Below are 21,329 nucleotides of genomic sequence, written 5' to 3'. Positions count from 1 at the left end.
ATGTAATTACTGATAAGGAAACACTTCTGCCAGTTTGCTATTTGTTTTCTACATGTCGTATCTTTTTTAGTCCTCAATTCCTCCACTACTCCCTTTTTGGTGTTGCATAGATATTTTCTAGTCTACCATTTTGGTCCCCTTCTTTCTTTTACTATGTATTTTTTACTTATTTTCTTAGTGGTTGCCCTGGGGATTACAATCAATATCCTAATACGATGGTTAGTTTTACTAGTCAGCTTGGCTAGGCTATGGTACCCAGTTTTTTGTCAAACCAGCCTAGGTTTTTTTTTTTTTTAAAGACTTTATTTTTTTAGAGCAGTTTTAAGTTCACAGCAATACTGAGCAGTAGGTACAGAGATTTCCCACATGGCCCCAGCCCCCAACATGCACAATTTCTCCATTATCAGCAACCCCACCAGAGTGGTACATTTGTCACAATTGGTGAACATACATGGACACATCACCACCACCCGAAGTCCACAGTTTACATCAGGGTTTACTCTTGGTGTTGTACATTCTGTGGGTTTAGACATATGTATAATGACATATATCCAGCATTATAGTATCATAGAGTATTTTTCACTGCCACAAAAATCTTCTGTGCTCTCTCTAGTCCTCCCTCCATCCCCCCACCAACCCCTGGCAACCACTGATCTTTTAGTCTCCATAAAGACTGTCATATAGTTGGCGTCGTATAGTATTATAGCTTTTTTCAGATTGTCTAATAAGATTCATTTTAGTTTCCGCCACATCGTTTCATGGATAACTCATTTCTTTTTGCTGCTCGAATAATATTCCACTGTCTGGAAGTACCACAGTTTATTTATCCACTCACTTACTGAAGGACATTTTGATTGCGTCCAAATTTTGGCAATTATGAATAAAACTGCTATAAAATTCCATGTGCAGGTTTTTATGTGGACATGTTTTGGACTACTTTGGGTAAATACCAAGGAGCATGATTGCTGGATAACATGGTGAAAGTGTGTTTAGTTTCCTGCCAAAGTGGTTATTTTGCATTCCCACTAGCAATGACGGAGTTCCTGTTGCTCCACGGCCTTGTCAGCATTTGGTGTTGTCAGTGTTCCAGATTTTGGTCATTCTAATAAGTGTGTAGTGTATCTCATTGTTTTAATTTTTAGTTCCTTGAAGACATACAATAGAGAGCATCTTTTCATATGCTTATTTGCCATCTGTATATTTTCTTTGGTGGTGTCTGTAAGGTCTTCAGCCCAATTTTTAATCGGGCTATTGTTTTCTTATTATTGAGATTTAACTGTTCTTTTTACCAGTCTTTTATCAGTTAAGTGTTTTCCAAAGATTTTTCTGCCTGTGGCATGTCTTTTACTCTCTTAACAGTGCATTTCACAGAGCAAAAGTTTTTAATTTTAGTTAATTCCAGTTTATCAATTATTCCTTTCATGGACCATCCCTTTGGTGTCATATCTAAAAAGTCACTGCCATATCAAGGTCATCTAGGTTTTCTTCTAGGAGTTTTTATGTTTTTGACTTTTACACTTACGTCTACATTCATTTTTTTTTTCCATGTAAATATCCAGCTATTCAAGTACGACTTGTTGAAAAGATGATTTTTGGTCCACTATGTTGCCTTTGCTCCTTTGTCAAAGACTGGTTGACTATATATATGTGGGTCTATTTCTGGGTGCTCTGTTCAATCGGTCTATACGCTTTAGTTTTGGAGTTGTCTTGAAGTGGGGTAGTGTGAATACTCCAACCTTGCTCTTCTCCTTCAATACTGTATTGGTGATCCTGAGGCTTTTCTCTCTCCATGTAAACTTTAGGATCAGTTTGTCAAAATCCACAAAATAACTTGGTGGGATTTTGATTCGGATTCCATTGAATCTTTTTATTTATTTACTTTTGGTTGCACTGGGTCTTTGTTGCTGCATACAGGCTTTCTCTAGTTGTGGTGAGCGGGGGCTACTCTTCGTTGTGGTGCGTGGGCTTCTCATTGCGGTGGCTTCTCTCTGTTGCAGAGCATGGGCTCTAGGTGCATGGGCTTCAGTAGTTGTAGCTCGTGGGCTCTAGAGCACAGGCTCAGTAAGTGTGGTGCATGGGCTTAGTTGCTCTGTGGCATGTGGGATCTTCCTAGACCAGGGCTCGAACCTGTATCCCCTGTACTGGCAGTTGGATTCTTAACCACCGCACCACCAGGGAAGTCCCTGGGATTGTACTCAATCTTTAGATCAAGTTCGAAAGAACATCTTGACAATTAGTCTTCCTCTCCATGAACATGGACTATCTCTCATTTAGTTCTTTGATTTTTCATCAGTTTTGCAGTTTTCCTTATATAGATCTTATACATATTTTGTTAGATTTATACCTAAGTATGTCATATTTGTGGTGCTAAAGTATATGGCATTGTACCTTTATTTTCAAATTCCACTTATTCATTGCTGGTATATAGAAAACCAATTGACTTTGTATCCTGCAATCTAACTATAATCACTTATTAGTTCCGAGTTGGGGTGGAGGCATTGTTACTCTTTCAGATTTTCTACACTGATGATCATATTATCTGAGAACAAAGCAGTTTTATTTCTTCCTTCCCAATTGTGTACCTTTTAAATCTTTCTCTTATTGCATTAGCTTGGCTGTCCAGTACAATGTTGAAAAAGAGTGATGAGAGGAGACATCCTTGCCTTATTTCTGATCTTAGTGGGAAAGCTTCTCGTTTCTCACCACTAAGTATGATGTTCACTGTAGTTTGTTTGAAGATATTCTTTAACAAGATGAGGAGATGCCCCTCTCTACTCCTACTATGTCACTCAGTTTTTATCATGAATGGATGTTGGATTTTGTCAGATGATTTTTCTGCATCAATTGATATAATCATGTAATTTTTCTTTTTTTAGTCTGTTGATGTGATGGATTACACGAGTTGATTTTCAAATGTTGAGACAGCCTTGCATATCTGGGATAAACCCACTTGGTTATGCATAATTCTTTTTATACACTGTTGGAATTGTTCTGCTAATATTTTGTTGAGGATCTCCGCACCTATGTTCTTGAGATACTGGACTTTGCTTCATCTTTCTTACAATGTCTCTGTTTTTTGTAGTAGGGTAATGCTGGCCTCAGCATGAGTTAGGCACTGTTCCTTCTTCAACTGGAGGAGGAGGAGCTTGCAACAGTGGGGGAGGTGAGGTAACAATGGCTACCAGCCTCTTTGCACTTCTGTGATCAGAAGCCGATATCAGCTATCAGAGCACAGATTCCTGCTATCTGGAGTACGGGGCCTTTTTGCCTATCCTGGCTCCCACAAGCTGGTGCAGACTACTCCAGAAGCATGTGCAGAGCTGCCTGCCACAGGGGTGGGAGTGGGGGCCGGGTATCTCCAACTGTACTAAGAGCTGGTTTTGACCAAAATTAGCTATAATCTACTGTGCAACACTTCCCCTGGAAATTGCAAACCTTCAATAGACTCCAGAATTCCAAAATCATCAGATGTATTTGCCACTGCAACTGTCTAGGTGGAGAGACAGATTCCTGGTGCTTCCTACTCCACCATCTTCCTCAAATCCTCTCTGTCTGGTTCATTTTTATTATTTCTCTCTCCTTATTGATGTTCTCCATTTGGTGAGACATAATCCCCATGATTTCCTTTAGCTCTTGAGCATGTTTGAAAGAGTTGACTTAAAGTCTCTGTCTAGTAGGTCTGAAGTCTGGGCTTCCTCAAGGAAGATGCCGTGTATGGGCCCAACCTTCCTGTTTCTCTACATGCCTCGGAATTTTTTCTTGTTGTTGAAAACTGGTATTTTAAATATTATAATGTGAAAGTCTGGAAATCAGATTCTCCTCCCTCCACAGGGTTTGTCTGCATAGTGGCTTTTCAAAACTGATTTTGTAAAGTCTGTATTCTTTGTTGTTCGTGGCAACTGAAATCTCTGGACAGTCAGCTAGTGAGTCATCACACACTTCCGTAAAACCCTGAAACCAAACAAAAAAAAAAAAAAAGAGAGAGAGAGAGAGAACAACTCTCCCAGTCTGTAGATGGGCTGTGTGTCCTGGGGCATGCCTTCAACCCTGCCTTGGCCCTCACTTCTTGCTTACACAGAACCTCAGGGCAGCCACACGTGCAAGCTTAAAGGCTTTCTCAGGTCTTTTCTGAGCATGCACTCAGAAAGCAAAGGTTTAAGGTCTTTTGGAAGAAAAAGTAATCTTAATTCTTTCCTGCATGAATTGGAGGGGACTGCCATTACATGACCTTAGTGGCATAACTCATGGGACCCCAGTGTCTCCCAGCCTGATAAACTCTAAGGTAGAGTTCTGAACTCTGACAGACAATACTAGGTGCTTGACACTGACAAGGGTCACATCGCTTGCCCTCTGTAACCCCCTCCCCGCCAGCATCTCATTTTCCAGAGCATGCAGTGCTGCATTTTGTTTAAACAAGGAGCAGAACAAAGATGCCACGCCAAGGAGCCACGCCAAGATGCAGATGGCAGCTCACGCCAACTCCTGACCTGCCCCAGTGGCTCACAGCTGGTGCTCCAATTCCTCTCCTGCTGCAGTCAAGTGACTATGCGTTGAGAATGTGCAGGGTCCTGGACAAACAGAACAGGGAACATTACATCCCGAAGAGACTACTGTATCACCCCAAAGCTGCAGAAATCTCAACAAGCTGATGAACATTCCAACATCCACAGCATGTATATTCAGCTCTCATTTTATTTTAGTTATAAAACAATTGCCAAAACACAAAGTTAAAAAACCACACACACACACACACACAGATACAGTTTTTATTCCTTCTTTTGTTGCAGAAAATAAATAACGGTCACATATTCCATATGCGTGTCTATAACAGCATTTCTAAAAATGTAATTTACTGGACTTAACAGCATAACCTTTTTGGCTTTTCACCTGCATTATCATACAGTATATCATTTTATTTTATTAACTTTTTAAAGCACCTGGGCTCCAGCAACTTTGGGAAAAGGTTGTTTGTGAGCTTAAAATCTTTTTTCCAAGTTATTTTTTCAACAGGTAAACTGAACACAACCAGGTCTTAACTTATTTTATTTAAGAGGAGAATAGAGTTTTTCTTTTATAAAAATTGCCCCCATAAACTCACAAACACCCAAAGGGAATTAAAAAGTTGGTCTATCTTCATAGGAATTAACAAAAGGAAGGAACAAGACACAGACGGTCCCTGTGAAATCATCAGTCAGGCACACGCCTCACCGGGCTTATTCTTACTATTCCAGTTTGGCCCTTGAGAGTTTTAAGAAAGGAAAGCTGTTCAGTCATCTAAACCTATGTTTCTGAAAAGGCAGGACATGGACTCCCCATTGTGAATCCGACGGATGGCTTCTGAAAGGATCATGCTTATATCCACAGTTTTAATTTTGGGGCACTGGAGCTTCTGGATTTCGTGTGGAACTGTATTGGTAACCACCACCTGCAAATCAAGAGCAAAACAAGAGATCATAAAACCAAGTAGCCTCCTGGCTCGACCTGAAAATCAGATACATTCTCACATCTCTGAAGTGGGTCTACTGTGCCTTCAGCAATGTTTTCAGTCAGTGTGAATGCTACCTGTACCTTAGGTTAAGGTTTGAAAACCTTACACCCACTATGACAGCTACAGGCAAAAAGACAGATAACAGCAAGAGCTGGCAAGGACATGGAGAAACTGGAACCCTCATTCACTGCTGGTGGGAATGCAAACTGGTTCGGCTGCATTGGAAAACAGTCTGGAGGTTCCTCAAAAGGTTAAACATAGAGTTACTGTGTGACCCAGCAATTCTCCTCCTAGGTAGACACCCAAGAGAAACGAAAACATCTCTGTTTGAAAACATGTACATGAGTGCTCATGACAGCATTATTCACAACAGTCAGAGTGGAAACAACCCAAACTATGAACAGAGAGCAAAAAAATTACAGGCATGCAGTGAAATACTACATGGCAATAAAAAGGATGAAGTACTGACACCTGCTACAACATGGATGAACTTTCAAACAACATTATGCTAAGTGAAAGAAGCCAGAGATCAAAGGCCACATATTACATGATTCCATTTATATAACATGGCCAGATTAGATAAACCTACTGCAGGGATAGAAAGCAGATTAGTGGTTGCCTAAAGCTGAGTGGATTGAGAAGAAATGGGGTGTGACTGATTATGGGTACGGAGTTTCTTTGTGGGGGGATGAAAATGTTCTAAAAGTGATTGTCGTAACGGCTGCACAATTCTGTGAATATACTAAAAACTACTGAAGTATACACTTTAAATGGGTGAATCATATGGCATGTGAATTACAGACATCCCCCACAGCCCCCATCTGAGGTTTCACTTTCCACAGTTTCAGTTACCCACGGTCAACCTCACTCTGAAAACACTAAATGGAAAACTGCAGAAATAAATAATTTATACGTTTAAAATTGTGCGCTGTTCTTAGTAGCGTGACGAACTCTTGGGCCGTCTCACTCCGTCTGGGATGTGAATCGGCCCTTTGTCCAGCAGATCCCGCCCGTCAGTCACTCAGCAGCCATCTCGGGTATCAGACCACACTGCCTATGTCCAAGTGATCCTTATTTTACTTAATTTTACAAAAGTAGTGAGGCTGGCAATTCAGATATACTAAAGAGAAGCTGTGAAGTGCTTCCTTTAAGCGAAAAGGCAAAAGTTCTCGACTTAAGGAAGGAAAACTGGGTGCTGAGATTGCTAAGATCTATGGTATGAATGAATCGTCCATCCGTAAACTTGTGAAGAAGGAAACAGAAATTCATGCTAGTTTTGCTGTCACATATCAAATTATAAAAGTTGCAGACACAGTATGTGAAAGTGCTTAGTTAAGATGAAAAAGGCATTAAATTTGCACAAGAAGGTATATTGCCATAATTGTTCTATTTTATTATTAGTTATTACTGCTAATTTCTTACTGTGCTTAATTAATAAGTTAAACTTTATCATAGATATGTATGTACAGGAAAAAACAGACTATACATAGGGTTTAGTACTATCCGTGCACGGTTTCAGGCATCCACTGGGGGGTCTTGGAAGGTATACCCTGTGGATAAGGGGGGACTACTGTATGTCAATAAAGCTGTTATTTTAAAAAGATTTGATGAAAATCAAAAAAGGGGAAACATGCATTTTTCAACAGCTACAAATGGAAAAAAAATACTCAGCCTTCTTAAAAAAACAGATGGGAATATTTTTAAAGTTATTATTTATAATACATACTCCCTACTTCCAAAATAAGCCTCAAGACAGCTTATAATAAAAAACGTACATATACCATGAGATTGTTGAAACAGACGGATGATCAGGAATCATTCAGAACCAGCAGCAGGGCCATGAAAACCTAGCCCATCGTAATTACTGTGTGACTCCTTTCCTTTTTTTTTTTTTTTTTTAGTGGTACGCGGGCCCCTCACTGTTGTGGCCTCTCCCATTGCAGAGCACAGGCTCCCGACGCGCAGGCTCAGCGGCCATGGCTCATGGGCCTAGCCGCTCCGTGGCACGTGGGATCCTCCCGGACCGGGGCGCGAACCCACGTTCCCTGCATCGGCAGGCGGACTCTCAACCACTGTGCCACCAGGGAAACCCGTGACTCCTTTTCTGTTTGATCTTCCTGGTAACTAAGGCAAACGTGGGAACATGAAGGGTCATGTAAGTCTCATGACCTGTAAAAGAACAGCTCCCAAAGGAAAAACACCTACCCACTGGTATCAAACACAGAATTTTCTGCCCCATCCACACGGCATCAGTGTGAAGGGCGACCCCAGGCAGGGCTGCACCTGCTCTGAGCACAATGCCTCGGGGACGGTGCCCCCAGGAGGGACTGTACCATCTGGTCACCTTGGAGAGTCAGTTTTCTCACTAGATAACCACCCTCAGTCGGGAATGAATTTTCCAAATGTATTCTAACCACTTTAAAAAATAACAGCTTTTTGGTGATATAATTCACATACGATACAATTTGCCCATTGAAAGCATACAATTTAATGACGTTCAGGATACTCAGAGTTGTGATTAGTATCTCCCCCCAAAGGAACGCTGTACCCCCTTCGGCCACTCCTCATTTCACCCTTCCTCAAACCCCCCTGGCAACCACCAATCTACTGACTTTATAGAGGCCTATTCTGGACGTTTCATTTAACTACCTTTAATTAAAAACACAGAAAGAAAAACACTTCAAATCTTGATTTATCCACTCCAAGCCCTGCTTACTGGCTCCTCTTCTGAGAGACAGGGCAATCAGCCTCTCTCCTCTTCTCCCGCCTCCCACCCTGTCGATCCTGCTGTCACTGTTACATGGTTCGTAGCTTTATTATCTACTGGGCAACTGTGCTTTGTCTACAGGCCTATATGGAACCCCGCGCATCCATCAGTTACCGACCCGGCTCCCCGGTATGGGTATCGGGGACAGAGCCCCCCTGCTGGCCTAGGATGTGCGACCTCCGCGTCCGGGGCTTCATGCGTCCTCTCCAAAGTCCACTCTGTTCCGAGGGCCTGGATGCAGCAGCCCCCCACACGCTCTTGCTAACCTGCCCACACACAGCACCCGCGAGAACCCTGCCTAGCGCCACGCGGACAGACCAGTGAGCACCGCCATGGGCCTGAAGTCTTCCCGCTTTATGTGTGTTTCGTGCAGCGGAGAAAGGAGGCCGGATCGAGCTAAGCAGTGCGAGTCTGGCTTTCTCTCTGTGCTAAAGCATCCTCAACCCATCAGAGATGATGAGCATGGGCCAGGCTCAGGGAGAGTGACTGCTCAAGAGGAAAAGTGTGGGCCTCAGAAAAGTTAAAGGAGTCCGACTAGTTTAAGATTCAATACCCAGGAATATACAGGAGACAGCATTTCTCCTTCTTAAAAGATAATAAAAACGTGATTCACACAATCAACCCCCGCAGCTAGCTGGCCCCTGGAATGAGGGGTGGACAAAGGAGGGCGAGGAAACCTGGCTGGCCTCACTTCAGCCACTCTGGGAGCTGCAGGCAGTTTAGGAAGGTGGCCCTGTGTGCCCTCCTCTCCCGACGTCATGCCACGGGCGTCTGTACCAGGAAGAGAGCTGGGCTTTAGCATCGGGTAAACTAGGGTCTGAACCCTACGAGCTTGGGCTTGTAGCTGCCTGACCTTAAGAAGTCACTGAACTTTTCTGGTGCACAATTTCTCACTCTCCCTGCAGGGCTGTGCCGGAGCTCAGGGACGGCATGTGCCCAGCATCAGGCGGTTCCGTCAGGGCCAAGGGCTCCACTTACGAGAGTCACTAAAACTATCACCCACTGCCATGGGCAGAACACAGAGGCTGCAGGCAGTGACACGCAAACAGAACTACCACTCTGAACTACAGAGCAGCTCACTCTCCACCTGCTCCCGTGACCACAGGTCGGGATGGGCATGGGCACCAGGCAGCTGTGCCCACACTCAGCCCGGCTCTGTTACCTCATCGATGGCAGATTCCTCGATCAGTCGAGGGGCGTCGGAGGATAACAAGCCGTGAGTCGCCATCACGAAGATCTTATACGCACCCCTTTCCTTCAGGGTCTCTGCTGCAGCGAGGAAGCTGTCCACATCATCAATAATGTCGTCCTGGCATTACAGATTCAGCAAAAGACATGAACACTTTTGTAAAGGTGGGTCTAGACCACGGGGAAAAAGGCTGGACTAATTCTACTGTGACACACCTGCTGTCCACGTTGACGTGTCCAGACAGCGAGGTTACCGGGCTCCCGCTGCATTCCCTCCGGGCCTCCCACAGTGCAGCACAGGCGCCCTGGGCCTATAGTTCTCTATCCCTACCGTCTAGAGCTACACCCCACCAGGCAGGTGCTCCAGAAATACTCACCCTAGACCTTTTTAATGCATAGTAAAGCACCTGTTAGAAGATGCTTTTGACTCTAGGTGGTTCTTTCCTCTTTTCTTGCTACTTTTCCTTATTTTCTAAATTTTCTGCACTGGGTGGATGGGAAATGTGTTTTTTCCATATATTTTTATAATGGGAAAAATAATAATAATTATTATTTTAACAAAATACTCAGTCCAGTGGTTTCTAATCTCGCAGACTCCCAGTATGAGATAATAGAAAATATATACATTGGTCTCTTCTAAAGCCCGTTTTACATGTTTTAGCGGTAAGAGCACTAGAGGAACCTCTTGTCCTGATGAGATGACTCCGGGCGAGCTCCTGGATGGGCACTGGCCACCAGAAAGACCAGGGAAGCTTGGAATTTGCAGCACCCGCACGGCCGGCCCCAACTCCTCCACAGAGGGGAGGGGGCTGGAAATGGGGTTAATGATCCATCAGGCCTCCAGGAAGAAGCCCCCATGACATCCCAGTACCACGGGGTTCGGGGAGCGAACCAGGTGGGTGAACATTCCACACCGAGTGGGTGATGCACCCCAACTCCACGGGGACCCTCCCCAGCCCTGCCCCGTGCCTCTCTCTCTCCATCTGGCTGCTCATCTGTGTCCTATGTCACATCCTTTAATGACCTAGTGAACCTAAGTGTCTCTCTGAGTTCTGTGAGCTGCTCTAGCAAATGCTTCAGTCCAGGTGGGTCCTGGGAGCCTCGGATTTGTAGGCAAGCTGGACAGAAGCTGTGGGTCACCTGGCGAGTCTCAGTTTTTGGACCAAAGCAGACATTCAGCACAAGGCGCCCGTGAGACCTACCTGGCACCGTCCCCAGCACGACTGGCAAGCCAGCCAGCAAAGCACCAGCGGCAAGCGCGACAGAGTGACAGGAAGAGAGGCCTGCGTACCACAATGACGGCGGTCCTTCCTCCCACGTCACCGACCACTGTGATCGGGGGCTTCTCCTTGGGGATGAGCACTGCCCAGGACAAAACACGCACATGTTTCTCGGTTAAGAGCCCAGCCGAGGCCTTAGCAAGTCACTGTCTCATGACAGAGGCCCAAGAGACCAGCAACAGAAGGGAGTTTCCCCCACCCGATAAAGGGCAACTACGGAAAAATCACTGCTAACGTCATATGGGATGAAAGACCTTTCCCCTAAGATCAGGGACAGGACAAGGATGCCTACTTTCACCACTGCTATTCAACAGAGCACCGCACGTGCTAGCCAGGGCAGTCAGGCAAGAAAAAGAAATAAAAGGCATCCAGATCGGACAGGAAGACTTAGTACCGTTAAGACGGCAATGCTCCCCGAGTGATCTAGAGACTCAATGCACCCCGTCAGAATCCCAGCCTCTTTTTTTGCAGAAATAAACTGACCCTAAAGTGCAAAGGACCCCAAAGAGCAAAAACAACGCGAGGGACTCACTGCCCTCGGGAGCGTTCTGCTGCCACCTTTTCCCCATGTCTTCCCTCCAGGGAGCTTCGGTGGTCAGGGTGGCGTCCTTCCTGGCCACCCACGGCCACACACAAAGCCCAGCCCCTGCCCCTGCCATCCTGTCCCCAGTTGAACCCATGCCTGAATGCCTTCAATGTCCACCTCAGCTAACCGGGATCCACAAGGCCCAGCTGAGTCTCGCTCCTTCATGGCCATCCCAGGACCGTATCTCCTTCTCTGAGGTTTTTTGTTTATAAACAAGCAAACTCCTAGGCAACGTGAGAACCCGAAGGGGTCCAGAGTACACCACAGCGGCATGAAAAGTATTTTAAGCTGAAGGCATTTGAATTCCTGAAGTCCCTTATCTGTCTAAAAGCAGAGCTCCCCAAAGGAACTCAAAAGAACTCAGTTGTCCTAAACCCCCTCCCAGCAACAACCGCAGGAAGACTGGCTCTCATCACCCAGACCAGAAGTCGGCACCACTCCTACACAGACACTGTCACACACCGTCCTGTCTCCCATCCATCCTCCCTACGAGCCACTGGCCCTCCCATCAGCGCCCTTCCTCCGCTCCCCTTCCCCTATGAAGACCATATACAAGCCCCGAATTGCAACCTCCTCTTAAAATCTTATCTTTTCTCTTCTTGATCTGTCTTCTGTCAGTTTTATTTGCAACCTCCTGAGCACTGAAGCTACAGAGGGTAGAGGAAAAGTCTTTTCTCCCCGGCAGACTCAAACAAAAGCAGTATTTTTTTTTAACTGAAAAGATGTTATTAAAGCTTGAGGGAAGTTTCTTAAAAACAAAAACAAATTCATGCATAACTACCACCCAGTCACAACCACGTTCATCCTTCATATTCCCTCCTCGCCCTGGCAAAAGACAGGCCTACACTCTTGTATTCTGCCTTATTCACATACATTCCATATATTCTTCTCTTGTTTCCAGAGTCTTAATTATTTCAAAGGGCTGCATAATGAATTGTGCTGATACGACATTCTTCACCAAGCCCCGCCCTCCAGTGAACCATTCAGACTTTTCCAATATTTTGCGTTAGAAATAACACTACAGTGAATAACTTGTGCACCGAAAGCTTTCTGCTTGTGTTAAACTTTACTTTACTCTAGGACATGTTAGTGAATGAACAAGTGAAATCCCTGACGTGCCACAGATGCGTCTAAACTGAGCATGTGCACAGGTCTTGGTATGACCAGACAGACTGCTTCTAAGAGGCCACCAGAAGTGCACTTGCCACAGCCAGGCCACGAAAGGTATCAGTTTTTGCCAATTTAAAAAACAAAAAGAGAAGTAGCACTTCACATTCGAAAAAAAAATTAAGTCAGCCTTAAAATCAAAGAGGAAAGCGACCCGGGGGCAGCACACTTACTGGGGATCTCGAGGCTGGGGTGGATGGCGGCGGCGCTCCTGACCATGGGCGGGGAATGCCGCCCGTCCACCAGGTCGGACTCGGCGTCCTGCGCTTCTCCGTGAATCACCGCGATGCCCAGTCGCAGGCGCTCAGCAAAAGACTGTGCCCTGGAGGAGAGCAGGAGACCCGTTCACAATCACGCAAAGCTGGTTTCTGATAACATCTATGGAGAAACATCACGGGAACTTTAAAAAGGTAGTTTCCAAAAGGGTTAATGAAAAAGGAGAATTAATAATCTTAGACTCTCAGGATCCAAGACAAAGTGTGGAGACCCCACATGACCACACATCCCCCTGGCAGCTGGGCCTAGCGTGCACTCGGCCAGCGAGCGAGCCCGTGTAAGTTATAAGTTGGTTCACCTCCTCTAAGCCTCCGTTTCCTCACTTGGAATTGGTAATTAATTCTACCTATCTACCTAGTTAACAGTGAGAACCAACCACACGATACAAAGTGCACTAACTACTCACCAGAGTATGAAGCACCAAGGTTTTGTCGTGTAACTGAGATACGAGACACTGTACACACCTAAACCACATGATTTCATAAGCTCAGATGTGTTTCTATATCCGTACAACTGTCAGCACAACCAAGTCACTGAAAGTATCTACCCCTGCCAAACGTCACCTGTGCCCCTCTGCAATTTCTCCTTCCAGCATCAGCTACCAGTGAGCTGCTTTCTATCACCATGGTTTTACGTTTTCTAGAATGTCCTAAGTGGAATCGGAGTCTGTAGTCCTTAATTTTGTCTTACTTTGTTCACTCGGCGTAACAGTTTGGAGATTCACCCACATTCATCAAGAGAGCATCCCTTACATCGCTGAGTAACAGTCCATGGTGTGGGTCTATCACTATTTGTCCATTTACTTGTGGATGGACTTTTTTTTTTTTTAAAGATTTATCGTTTACTTATTTCATTTATTTTTTGGCTGCATCGGGTCTTAGTTGCAGAATGCGGGATCTTCACTGAGGCACGTAGGATCTTTCTTTGCAGGGCATGGGCTTCTCTCTAGTAGTGACGTGTGGGTTTTCTTTCTCTAGTTGTGGTGCACGGGCTCCAGAGGGCGTGAGCTCTGTAGTTTGCGGCACGTGGGCTCTCTCATTGAGCTCAGCAGTTGTAGCACATGGGCTTAGTTGCCCCACGGCATGTGGGATCTTAGTTCCCTGACCGGGGCTCGAACCTGTGTCCCCTGCATTGGCAGGCATATTCTTAACCACTGCGTCACCAGGGAAATTCCTGGATAGACTTCTGAGTTGTGTCCAGTCATGAGTTGTTACAAAACCATGTGAACACTCACGTACAAATCCGTCTGGACTCATGTTTCCTTTTCCCTTGGTGTGACTAGATCACACATTACCGTTTCCCAAAGTGGCTGTCACACGCCCACAAGCCGTGTGTGAGCACTCGGCTTTTCCACGCCCTCGCCAGCACGGGCCGCTGTCAGCCCTTTCAATGTACCCATCCCAGCGGTATGCCGTGGGTCGCTGTGGTTTCAGTTTGCATTGAACCCTCATGACAAATGGCGCTTATCTGCCACCTATATATATGCTTTGGTAAAAGGTCTGTTTCTCTTTTGCCAATTTTTTAGTTGGGTTGTTAGTTCTCTTAGTAAGTCTGGAGAATTCTTTATATATTCTGAATTTACGTCCTTCATCAGACGTATGCTTCACAAATGTTCTCCCCCGATCTGAGCTTTCGCCTGTTATTCTCTTAATGATGTCTTCTGAAGAGCAGTTTTAATTTTCATGACATCCAATTTAACAATTTTTCCCTATCAGTTGGGCTTTTAGTGTCATATTTAAGAAATCTTTACCTAAACCAAGGTCACAAAGACTTTTTTTCCTCTGTTTTCCTCTAGAAGTTTTATACTTTCAGGCTTTACATTTAGGTATATGATTCATTTGAAGTTGATTTTTAAAAATGATGTGAGATATGGCTCAAAATTCATTATTTTGCACACAAACATCTGATTATTCCAACACTTTTCATTTGTTAAAAAGACTAGCCTTTCCCCATTAAATTGCCTATGCACATCTGCTGAAAATCAGTCTTCCAGATACCTGTGGGTCTATTTTTGGACTCTATTCTGTTCCACTGACCTATTTTTTATCTTTATTCCAATACCACACAATCACGATTGCTTTAGCTTTATAATAGGTCTTGAATTCAGGTAGTGTTAGATCTCTAAACTTTGTTCTCCTTTTTCAAAGTTTTTTTTTTTTTTCGGGGGGGGCATTATTCTAGTATCGTTGCATGTCCATATGAATTTTGGAATCAGCTTGTCAAATTCTATAAAAAAAGGCCTGCTGACATTTTGATCGGGATGGTGTCAATTCTACAGACCAATGTAGGGAGGAGATACGCTATCTTAAGTCTTGAGTCTTATCTTGAGTCTTTCAAGCCACAGACACAGTATATTTCTCCATTCATTTAGGTCTTTAATTTCTCTAGGCAATGTTTTATATTTTTCAGTGTGCAAGTCTTGAACACCTTAGGTTTATCCCTAAGTGTTTCACTTAGTTTGATGCTATTTGGGTTTTTTTTTTTTTTTTGCTGTACGCGGACCTCTCACTGTTGTGGCCTCTTCCGTTGTGGAGCACAGGCTCCGGACGCGCAGGCTCAGCAGCCATGGCTCACGGGCCCAGCCGCTCCGCGGCATGTGGGATCTTCCCGGACCAGGGCACGAACCCGTGTCCCCTGCATCGGCAGGCGGACTCTCAACCACTGTGCCACCAGGGAAGCCCTAGAATTTTTATACCTAGGTTCATGAGGAATATTGATCTGTTTTTCTTTTCTTGTAATGTCCGTGTCTGGCTTTGCTATCAGGGTAATGAATGCCTCATAAAGTGAGCTGGGAAGTACTAGTTCTTCAACTTTCTGGAAGAGTTTATGTACAGTTAGCATTATTTCCCCCTTAAATGTTTGGTAGAATTCACCATTGAGGTCTTACTCATTTTTCCATCTTCAGCACCTAGTGCACAAAAAGATGCTCAAGTGCTTGAAGATCCAACAAGTTCTCCCAACCTTGGTTTTCAAACATCAAAAATTCAAAACAAGTTCCTTACAGCCCACAAGAACAGCTAAAAAGAAACAAAAACAAGGGCTGTGGTCATAAATTAGGGATTTAACAGAAGAACCCCATCATCAGGACTACCTGAACTAGACACAGCCAAGGCATTGCAATGCCACAGGGAGGCACTTAAAGGCATGACTGTGCTCCCTGGCGGAACAGAATCTCCCCTGTGCCAGGTTTCCCGTCTGCACTCCACGACCAAGGAGAGTTTTGTCACAGTGTTTGCAATCAGTTCAAGAAATTTAAATGGATGCTACATCCATTGCAAATTACTTTCTTACGAAGTTACACTTTCCTCCCTCAGTAGAAGATGTCATTACGCAGCACATGCAGTTAAGTCTTCTGTGGTTTTGAGAAAATCTCAAATGCACATAAAGAAACGTCTACTGGTCTGGCCCTTCCTACAATGAATCTAACTTATATTTCCAAAGAAAAGACAACAGACTTCACAGGAGCAGAGCTGTACTGCATAACCTGATCCAGAAAAGTGTATCTTTGTGTGTGTGTGTGAATATTTTTACTTGAGGAAAAGAGGGAAAGCCTCAGGGGGAGAATATTTTTAATAAAAATTGCTAAAGATCCTAAGAGTTAAGATGTAGTATTTGCATAACTTTAAATTCACCCTTTAAAAAAATTCAAAACAGTTTTTAAAGAAGTCCTCAGAAAAAGATATGTTCAGACAAAGACCACGGCAGAGGCTTTGCTGGCTTCTGCCCCACGCTAACCTCACAGCACCACAGAGATTAAGTGCTCCTTCAAATCCAAGATTGGCTTCACAAACAAGATTACTGTCAAAAGTCCTGAGCTCTTAGTTATCCTCTATGGAAGTCTTTTCCCATCAGGAATTCGTAGAGGTTTGCCAATTCCTAGAATAATGCTGTTTCAACACTACTAACCTACTATAACACTACTAACTATAAACCACAATACTTTCAAGATAAATAAAAGCATTACCTGCACAATGATGTTAGTTTCTGATACTTCATAGAACAGTAACGTAACTTGGGTTCCCACCTGATTCCAAAAAAGGAATCAGGATGGTTCCGGTAGGTCATACTGCTTTAGACACTGACGGTCACAGAGGAATTCCAAAGCAACTCAGTCTCGCTTCTGGTTGTACTATGATGAGGGTAAATGTACATCATGGGTCAGAACAAAACACAGGATCTCAGACTTTTCTTTTTCTATTCACTCAATTATTCTAGGAAAACAATTCCAAACAACTTGCTCACTAAAGCAAGTTCTGTTTGTTAAAGCAACGTTATGTTCTCAGATGACCTCTTTTACTCAAGACAATGGCTCATTGCCAAAGGGCTGCACAACCACAGCTCTGCCCTCAACTCCACCGACATCTGCAGAACTGCAGGGCTCATCGTGCTGCTCAATCTGTGAAGTCTCTCCCGCCTTCTTCGGCGCACGCCGCTCTGTAAGATAAGCAGTGCAGGCGTCACCCCCCACTCTGCCGACGAGGAAATGGAGGCCTGCAGAGAGCCTGGACCGTGGTTCTCAGCTCTCTCACAAAGACTGGGTAGGCACCAGCTGGAAGCCGGCGTCTCTTGACTCCTAGTTTAACTATCTTCCTGCTGCCTTAGGGTGTCTCTTAAATGAACTGTAACAGTTTTCTGAGGTGAGGCGCCAAATAAAAGACTTGGAGAAGGAAGCCAGAAACAATCAGATCAAAACCGGCGTGTTGCTGAGCTGGAAATGCCATCTCAAGCCCTAACTCTGGATGAGTATGCAAATCAGGACGTCAAAATGAGAGGAAATCACAGCACAGCGCTGTGGGAGATGCCACGGCAGGTGCTACCGACCAAGAGCGCTCAGCACACCTTCGATGCGGAGTGCAAAAGCCATAACTACACTATTTTATACCTTCATCCCCTTTGGAGCAACCATCTCCGTCCTAAAACATTTATTGAATGCAGTGTAACCTATGTGGACTCCATTACAGAAGGCGGGAAAAAGAGGCTCGATCCTTCATCCCAACCTACTGGCCAAACAGCACACGGGGTGATCTGCGAGCCCCAGAGGGGAGAAGCGGGCTGTACTGCTCCCCCCTTAGAAAACGGCTGGCACAGCACACACGTATGGAGTGAGACGGACTGAATGGGCAAGCCAACCTCAAGCCTATTCGGCCCACGCCCAAATCCCAGAATCACTGGTGGGGAAGACACTCTAAGAAGTCATTAGCTGGGACTTCCCTGGTGGCGCAGTGGTTAAGAATCTGCCTGCCAGTGCAGGGGACACGGGTTCTAGCCCTGGTCTGGGAAGATCCCACATTCCGCGGAGCAACTAAGCCTGTACACCACAGCTACTGAGCCTGCGCTCTAGAGCCCGCGAGCCACAACTACTGAGCCCTCGCGCCTAGAGACCGTGCTCCACAACAAGAGAAGCCACTGCAATGAGAAGCCCGCGCACTGTAACAAAGAGTAGCCCCCGCTCGCCGCAACCAGAGAAAGTCTGCGCACAGCAACAAAGAGCCAACGCAGCCAAAAATAAAAATAAAAAAAAAATTTAAAAAAAAGAAGTCATTAGTTGTGCTGCTACCTTCCTGTAAACAACACAGCAGAATCACCTTGGATCCGTTTCCTCACCTCCCTGATGTGTCTCCTCACCTGTGAGAGGGAACACGCAGTGGGGGGTCCTCCCATCTGTCTTTCTGCCTCATTACCCCAGGCTCACAGCTGTGCCCAAACAAAAGCCAGACCAAGCAAGGGTCAGCCTCACAAGCCAGGAAACTTTAAGACAAAAACTGCGCTACTCCAGCCAAACCCCACAGGCTTTTGGGGGCAAAGAGCAGTTCAGTTTGGGGTATGTTAAGTTTAGTGGTGCCTCAAAAATGGAAACATACAATTACTATATGACCCAGCAATTTCAATCCTAGATATATATCCACGAGAAATGAAAACATGCCAACACAAACACTTGTACACAAATGTTCACAGCACTGCTATTCCTCACAGCCAAAAGGTGGGAACAACCCAAATGCCCATCAACAGATGAACGGATAAACAAAGTGTAGTACATCCCTGCAATGGAATAGTATTCAGCCATACAAAGGAATGAAGTACCGACACATGCTACAAAGTAGATGAACCCGAAAACATGATGCTCAGTGAAAGAAACCAGACACAAAAGGCCACATATGATACGATTCCATTTACACGAAATATCTAGAATAGGTAAATCTACACAGACAGTAAGCAGATCAGCAGCTGCAAGGGAATGGGGGAGAAGGGACCTGAGACTGGTCACTCAGTGAGTTCGGGGTGGTCTTCTGGGATGAGAGCAAGTTCTGAAACCAGAGAGAACTGGTGGCTGTACAACACTGTGAACGCACTACATGCCAGTGAATTACACACTTTAAAGAAGTTAAATGTATGTTATGTAATTTTCAACTTAATTTAAAAAAGCACGTGTATCAGAGAAAAGGAAATTACTAAATCAGCATTAATCCAGCCTTTGCACAAATCTCTGGAAAGGCTGTTTGAAATGTTTATGTTCCAGCATGAGTCCCGGTGTACCCGACTTAATCAAACGGACACTATGAGGCTCCATGACAGAGCTTCTCGAAGGAAGCCTGTGTGGGCACAGCCCTGGCTGACTGGGAGGCTGGTCCCACGAACATGGCAACTCCATGGCTTCATCACAAATGCCAACTTTATTTAATATAGTAACTGCTATTCTTACTTTGTAATGGAAAACGACTTATCGTAACGCCTGTGAGGTCAAGGGCTTACGGCGTGCAAGCCGCCCTTCCTCCTTCCACATTAACAACGGTGGGCACAGGACGGAGGCACCTCCGCTCCCTCGCTCCATGGGCTCAACAATGATCCAGGGAGCAAAGGTATTCGATTGTGGGAAGCTATTTTAAAAGAGCATTTTTAAGAAAAAGCCTTCATTCCTACATTTGATTTTGTTCTTTCCCTCCCCAGTGGAGCGGCTTCTCCAGGGAACATTAGTACAGGCAGACCTCGATTTACTGCACTTCGCAGACACAGCACTCGTTACAAGTTGAAGGTCTGGGGCAGCCCTCCATCCAGCAAGTCTATCGGTGCCATTTTTTCCAACAGCATCTGCTCATTTCATGTCTCTGTGTCACGTTTCGGTAATTCTCAAAGTATTTCAAACTTTTTCATTATTATTATATTTTTTATGGTGATCTGTGATCACTGATCTTTGATGCAAAAAGATTACAACTCACTGAAGGCTCAGGTGATGGTTAGCATTTTTTAGCAATAAAGTATTTTAAATTAAGGTATGTACAATGTTTTTTAATACATAATGCTATTGCACACTTAACAGACTACAGTATAGTGTAAACATAACTTTTATATGTGGTGGGAAACCAAAAATCCATGTGACTCACTTTACTGTGATATTGGCTTTGGCAGAGGTGTGGAACCCAACACACTATCTCCAAGGCCTGTCTGTGTGTGAAACCTTTTCAATTCAAACACAACTTTAGGTTCTGTATCCCTGACTCATCAGTTACTCCAGGTTACATGTAACTCTCAGCACTGCCCCATTTGCACACCTTGTAGTGTTTGTAAATTTTGTAAAATGTCACCTTTTAACACATACCAATCCAGCCTCTTGGCTGGATACAATTCTGTTAATAAATTACTGAGTTCTTTGAGTAAAAGGCAGTAAACAGCCTCAAAATACATTCACTGGTATTTGAAATGGCAGATCTGCCTAAGCACTGGGCTGGGATTCTCCAGCCCTGGACAGCTTCTGGTAAGAAATGTGATGGCAGTCACAGACTGGGACTGGAAAGAAGGGAGGAAAATAAATCATCATCACTTAGCACGTGGAATATTAAACTATCAGTTCACAGGATAAAAAATAAGAGACACAGTGGGAACCGCTGAGATCAAATCCAGAGCACCTGGGATTCGACGGGGCTGGGACCCCGGGTGTGGCTCGGAGGAGCTCCCACCTACCTCTTAGCCGAGGCTGGAGACTTGGCCACGATCACTGCATTTCTGTAATCCGGGATCTGTGACAGAGGAGAGGTTGGGGATTACTGCCATGTCTCCGCAAGGCTATTCACACCAGTACCCGGTAACTGATAAAAATGAACATTCCAACACTCAAAAATGTCATCTGGTCACTTCAAAGTTTTCCAAAAAGACAGAAAGTTCAAAGTAAATTTCCTCTTTAGAAGATGAAGAAACGCCTACCTAGGAATAAAAAAAATTATTATCAAGGCATGACTCTCATAGACTTATTTTAAGAAAAAAGTAGGGTTAATCAGTAATTAGCTCATATCTATGTGGCAGCAAAGGTGTTTTTATGAAGTCAACAGGAAGTACTCTCATGAATCCCAGTTACATGTAATTTCACAGGGCAAGGATGACATTCATCGAATCTGAATTCAAGGCACCTGTTGAATTCCAAATAAGTGCGGTCCAAACAAATAGCTACTTAATGTGTCTCTGTCACAGCATAATGAAGAAACCAATTTGTTAAAGGAATCAGCCCGCCCAGCACTGCTTCATAAAGATATTAAGAGTCCTTAAGAAAATAAGCAAAATATCAGTCTACTTTGGAGTTCTTTAAAC

At 44.6% G+C, this 21,329-nt stretch overlaps 1 protein-coding gene across 5 annotated transcripts in view; it reads right to left on the bottom strand.

Moving 5' to 3' along the window:
- Window positions 1-102: 102 nt before the first annotated feature.
- PRPSAP2 (phosphoribosyl pyrophosphate synthetase associated protein 2) overlaps window positions 103-21,329 on the bottom strand; it is a 43,699-nt gene continuing 22,472 nt past the window's right edge. For 4 of the 5 annotated variants that reach the window (XR_014298260.1, XR_014298261.1, XR_014298262.1 and 1 more), the window contains 6 exons: window positions 20,709-20,764; window positions 12,650-12,798; window positions 10,735-10,805; window positions 9,418-9,564; window positions 4,488-5,425; window positions 103-3,951 (listed from right to left, as the gene is read on the bottom strand). Coding sequence is in view for 1 of the 5 variants with exons in the window: in XM_082678014.1 (XP_082534140.1) it covers window positions 5,267-5,425; window positions 9,418-9,564; window positions 10,735-10,805; window positions 12,650-12,798; window positions 20,709-20,764 (582 nt within the window). In the remaining 4 variants the exon portion in view is untranslated. Of the gene's footprint in view, window positions 3,952-4,464; window positions 5,426-9,417; window positions 9,565-10,734; window positions 10,806-12,649; window positions 12,799-20,708; window positions 20,765-21,329 lie in introns of those variants that run through there. The other variant, XM_082678014.1, reaches the window with a different exon arrangement.

Source organism: Grampus griseus (assembly GCF_964374135.1).
Source record: "Grampus griseus genome assembly, chromosome: 20".
In the NCBI taxonomy this organism is placed as follows: Eukaryota; Metazoa; Chordata; class Mammalia; order Artiodactyla; family Delphinidae; genus Grampus; species Grampus griseus.
This window is presented reverse-complemented; position numbering and strand designations above follow the sequence as displayed.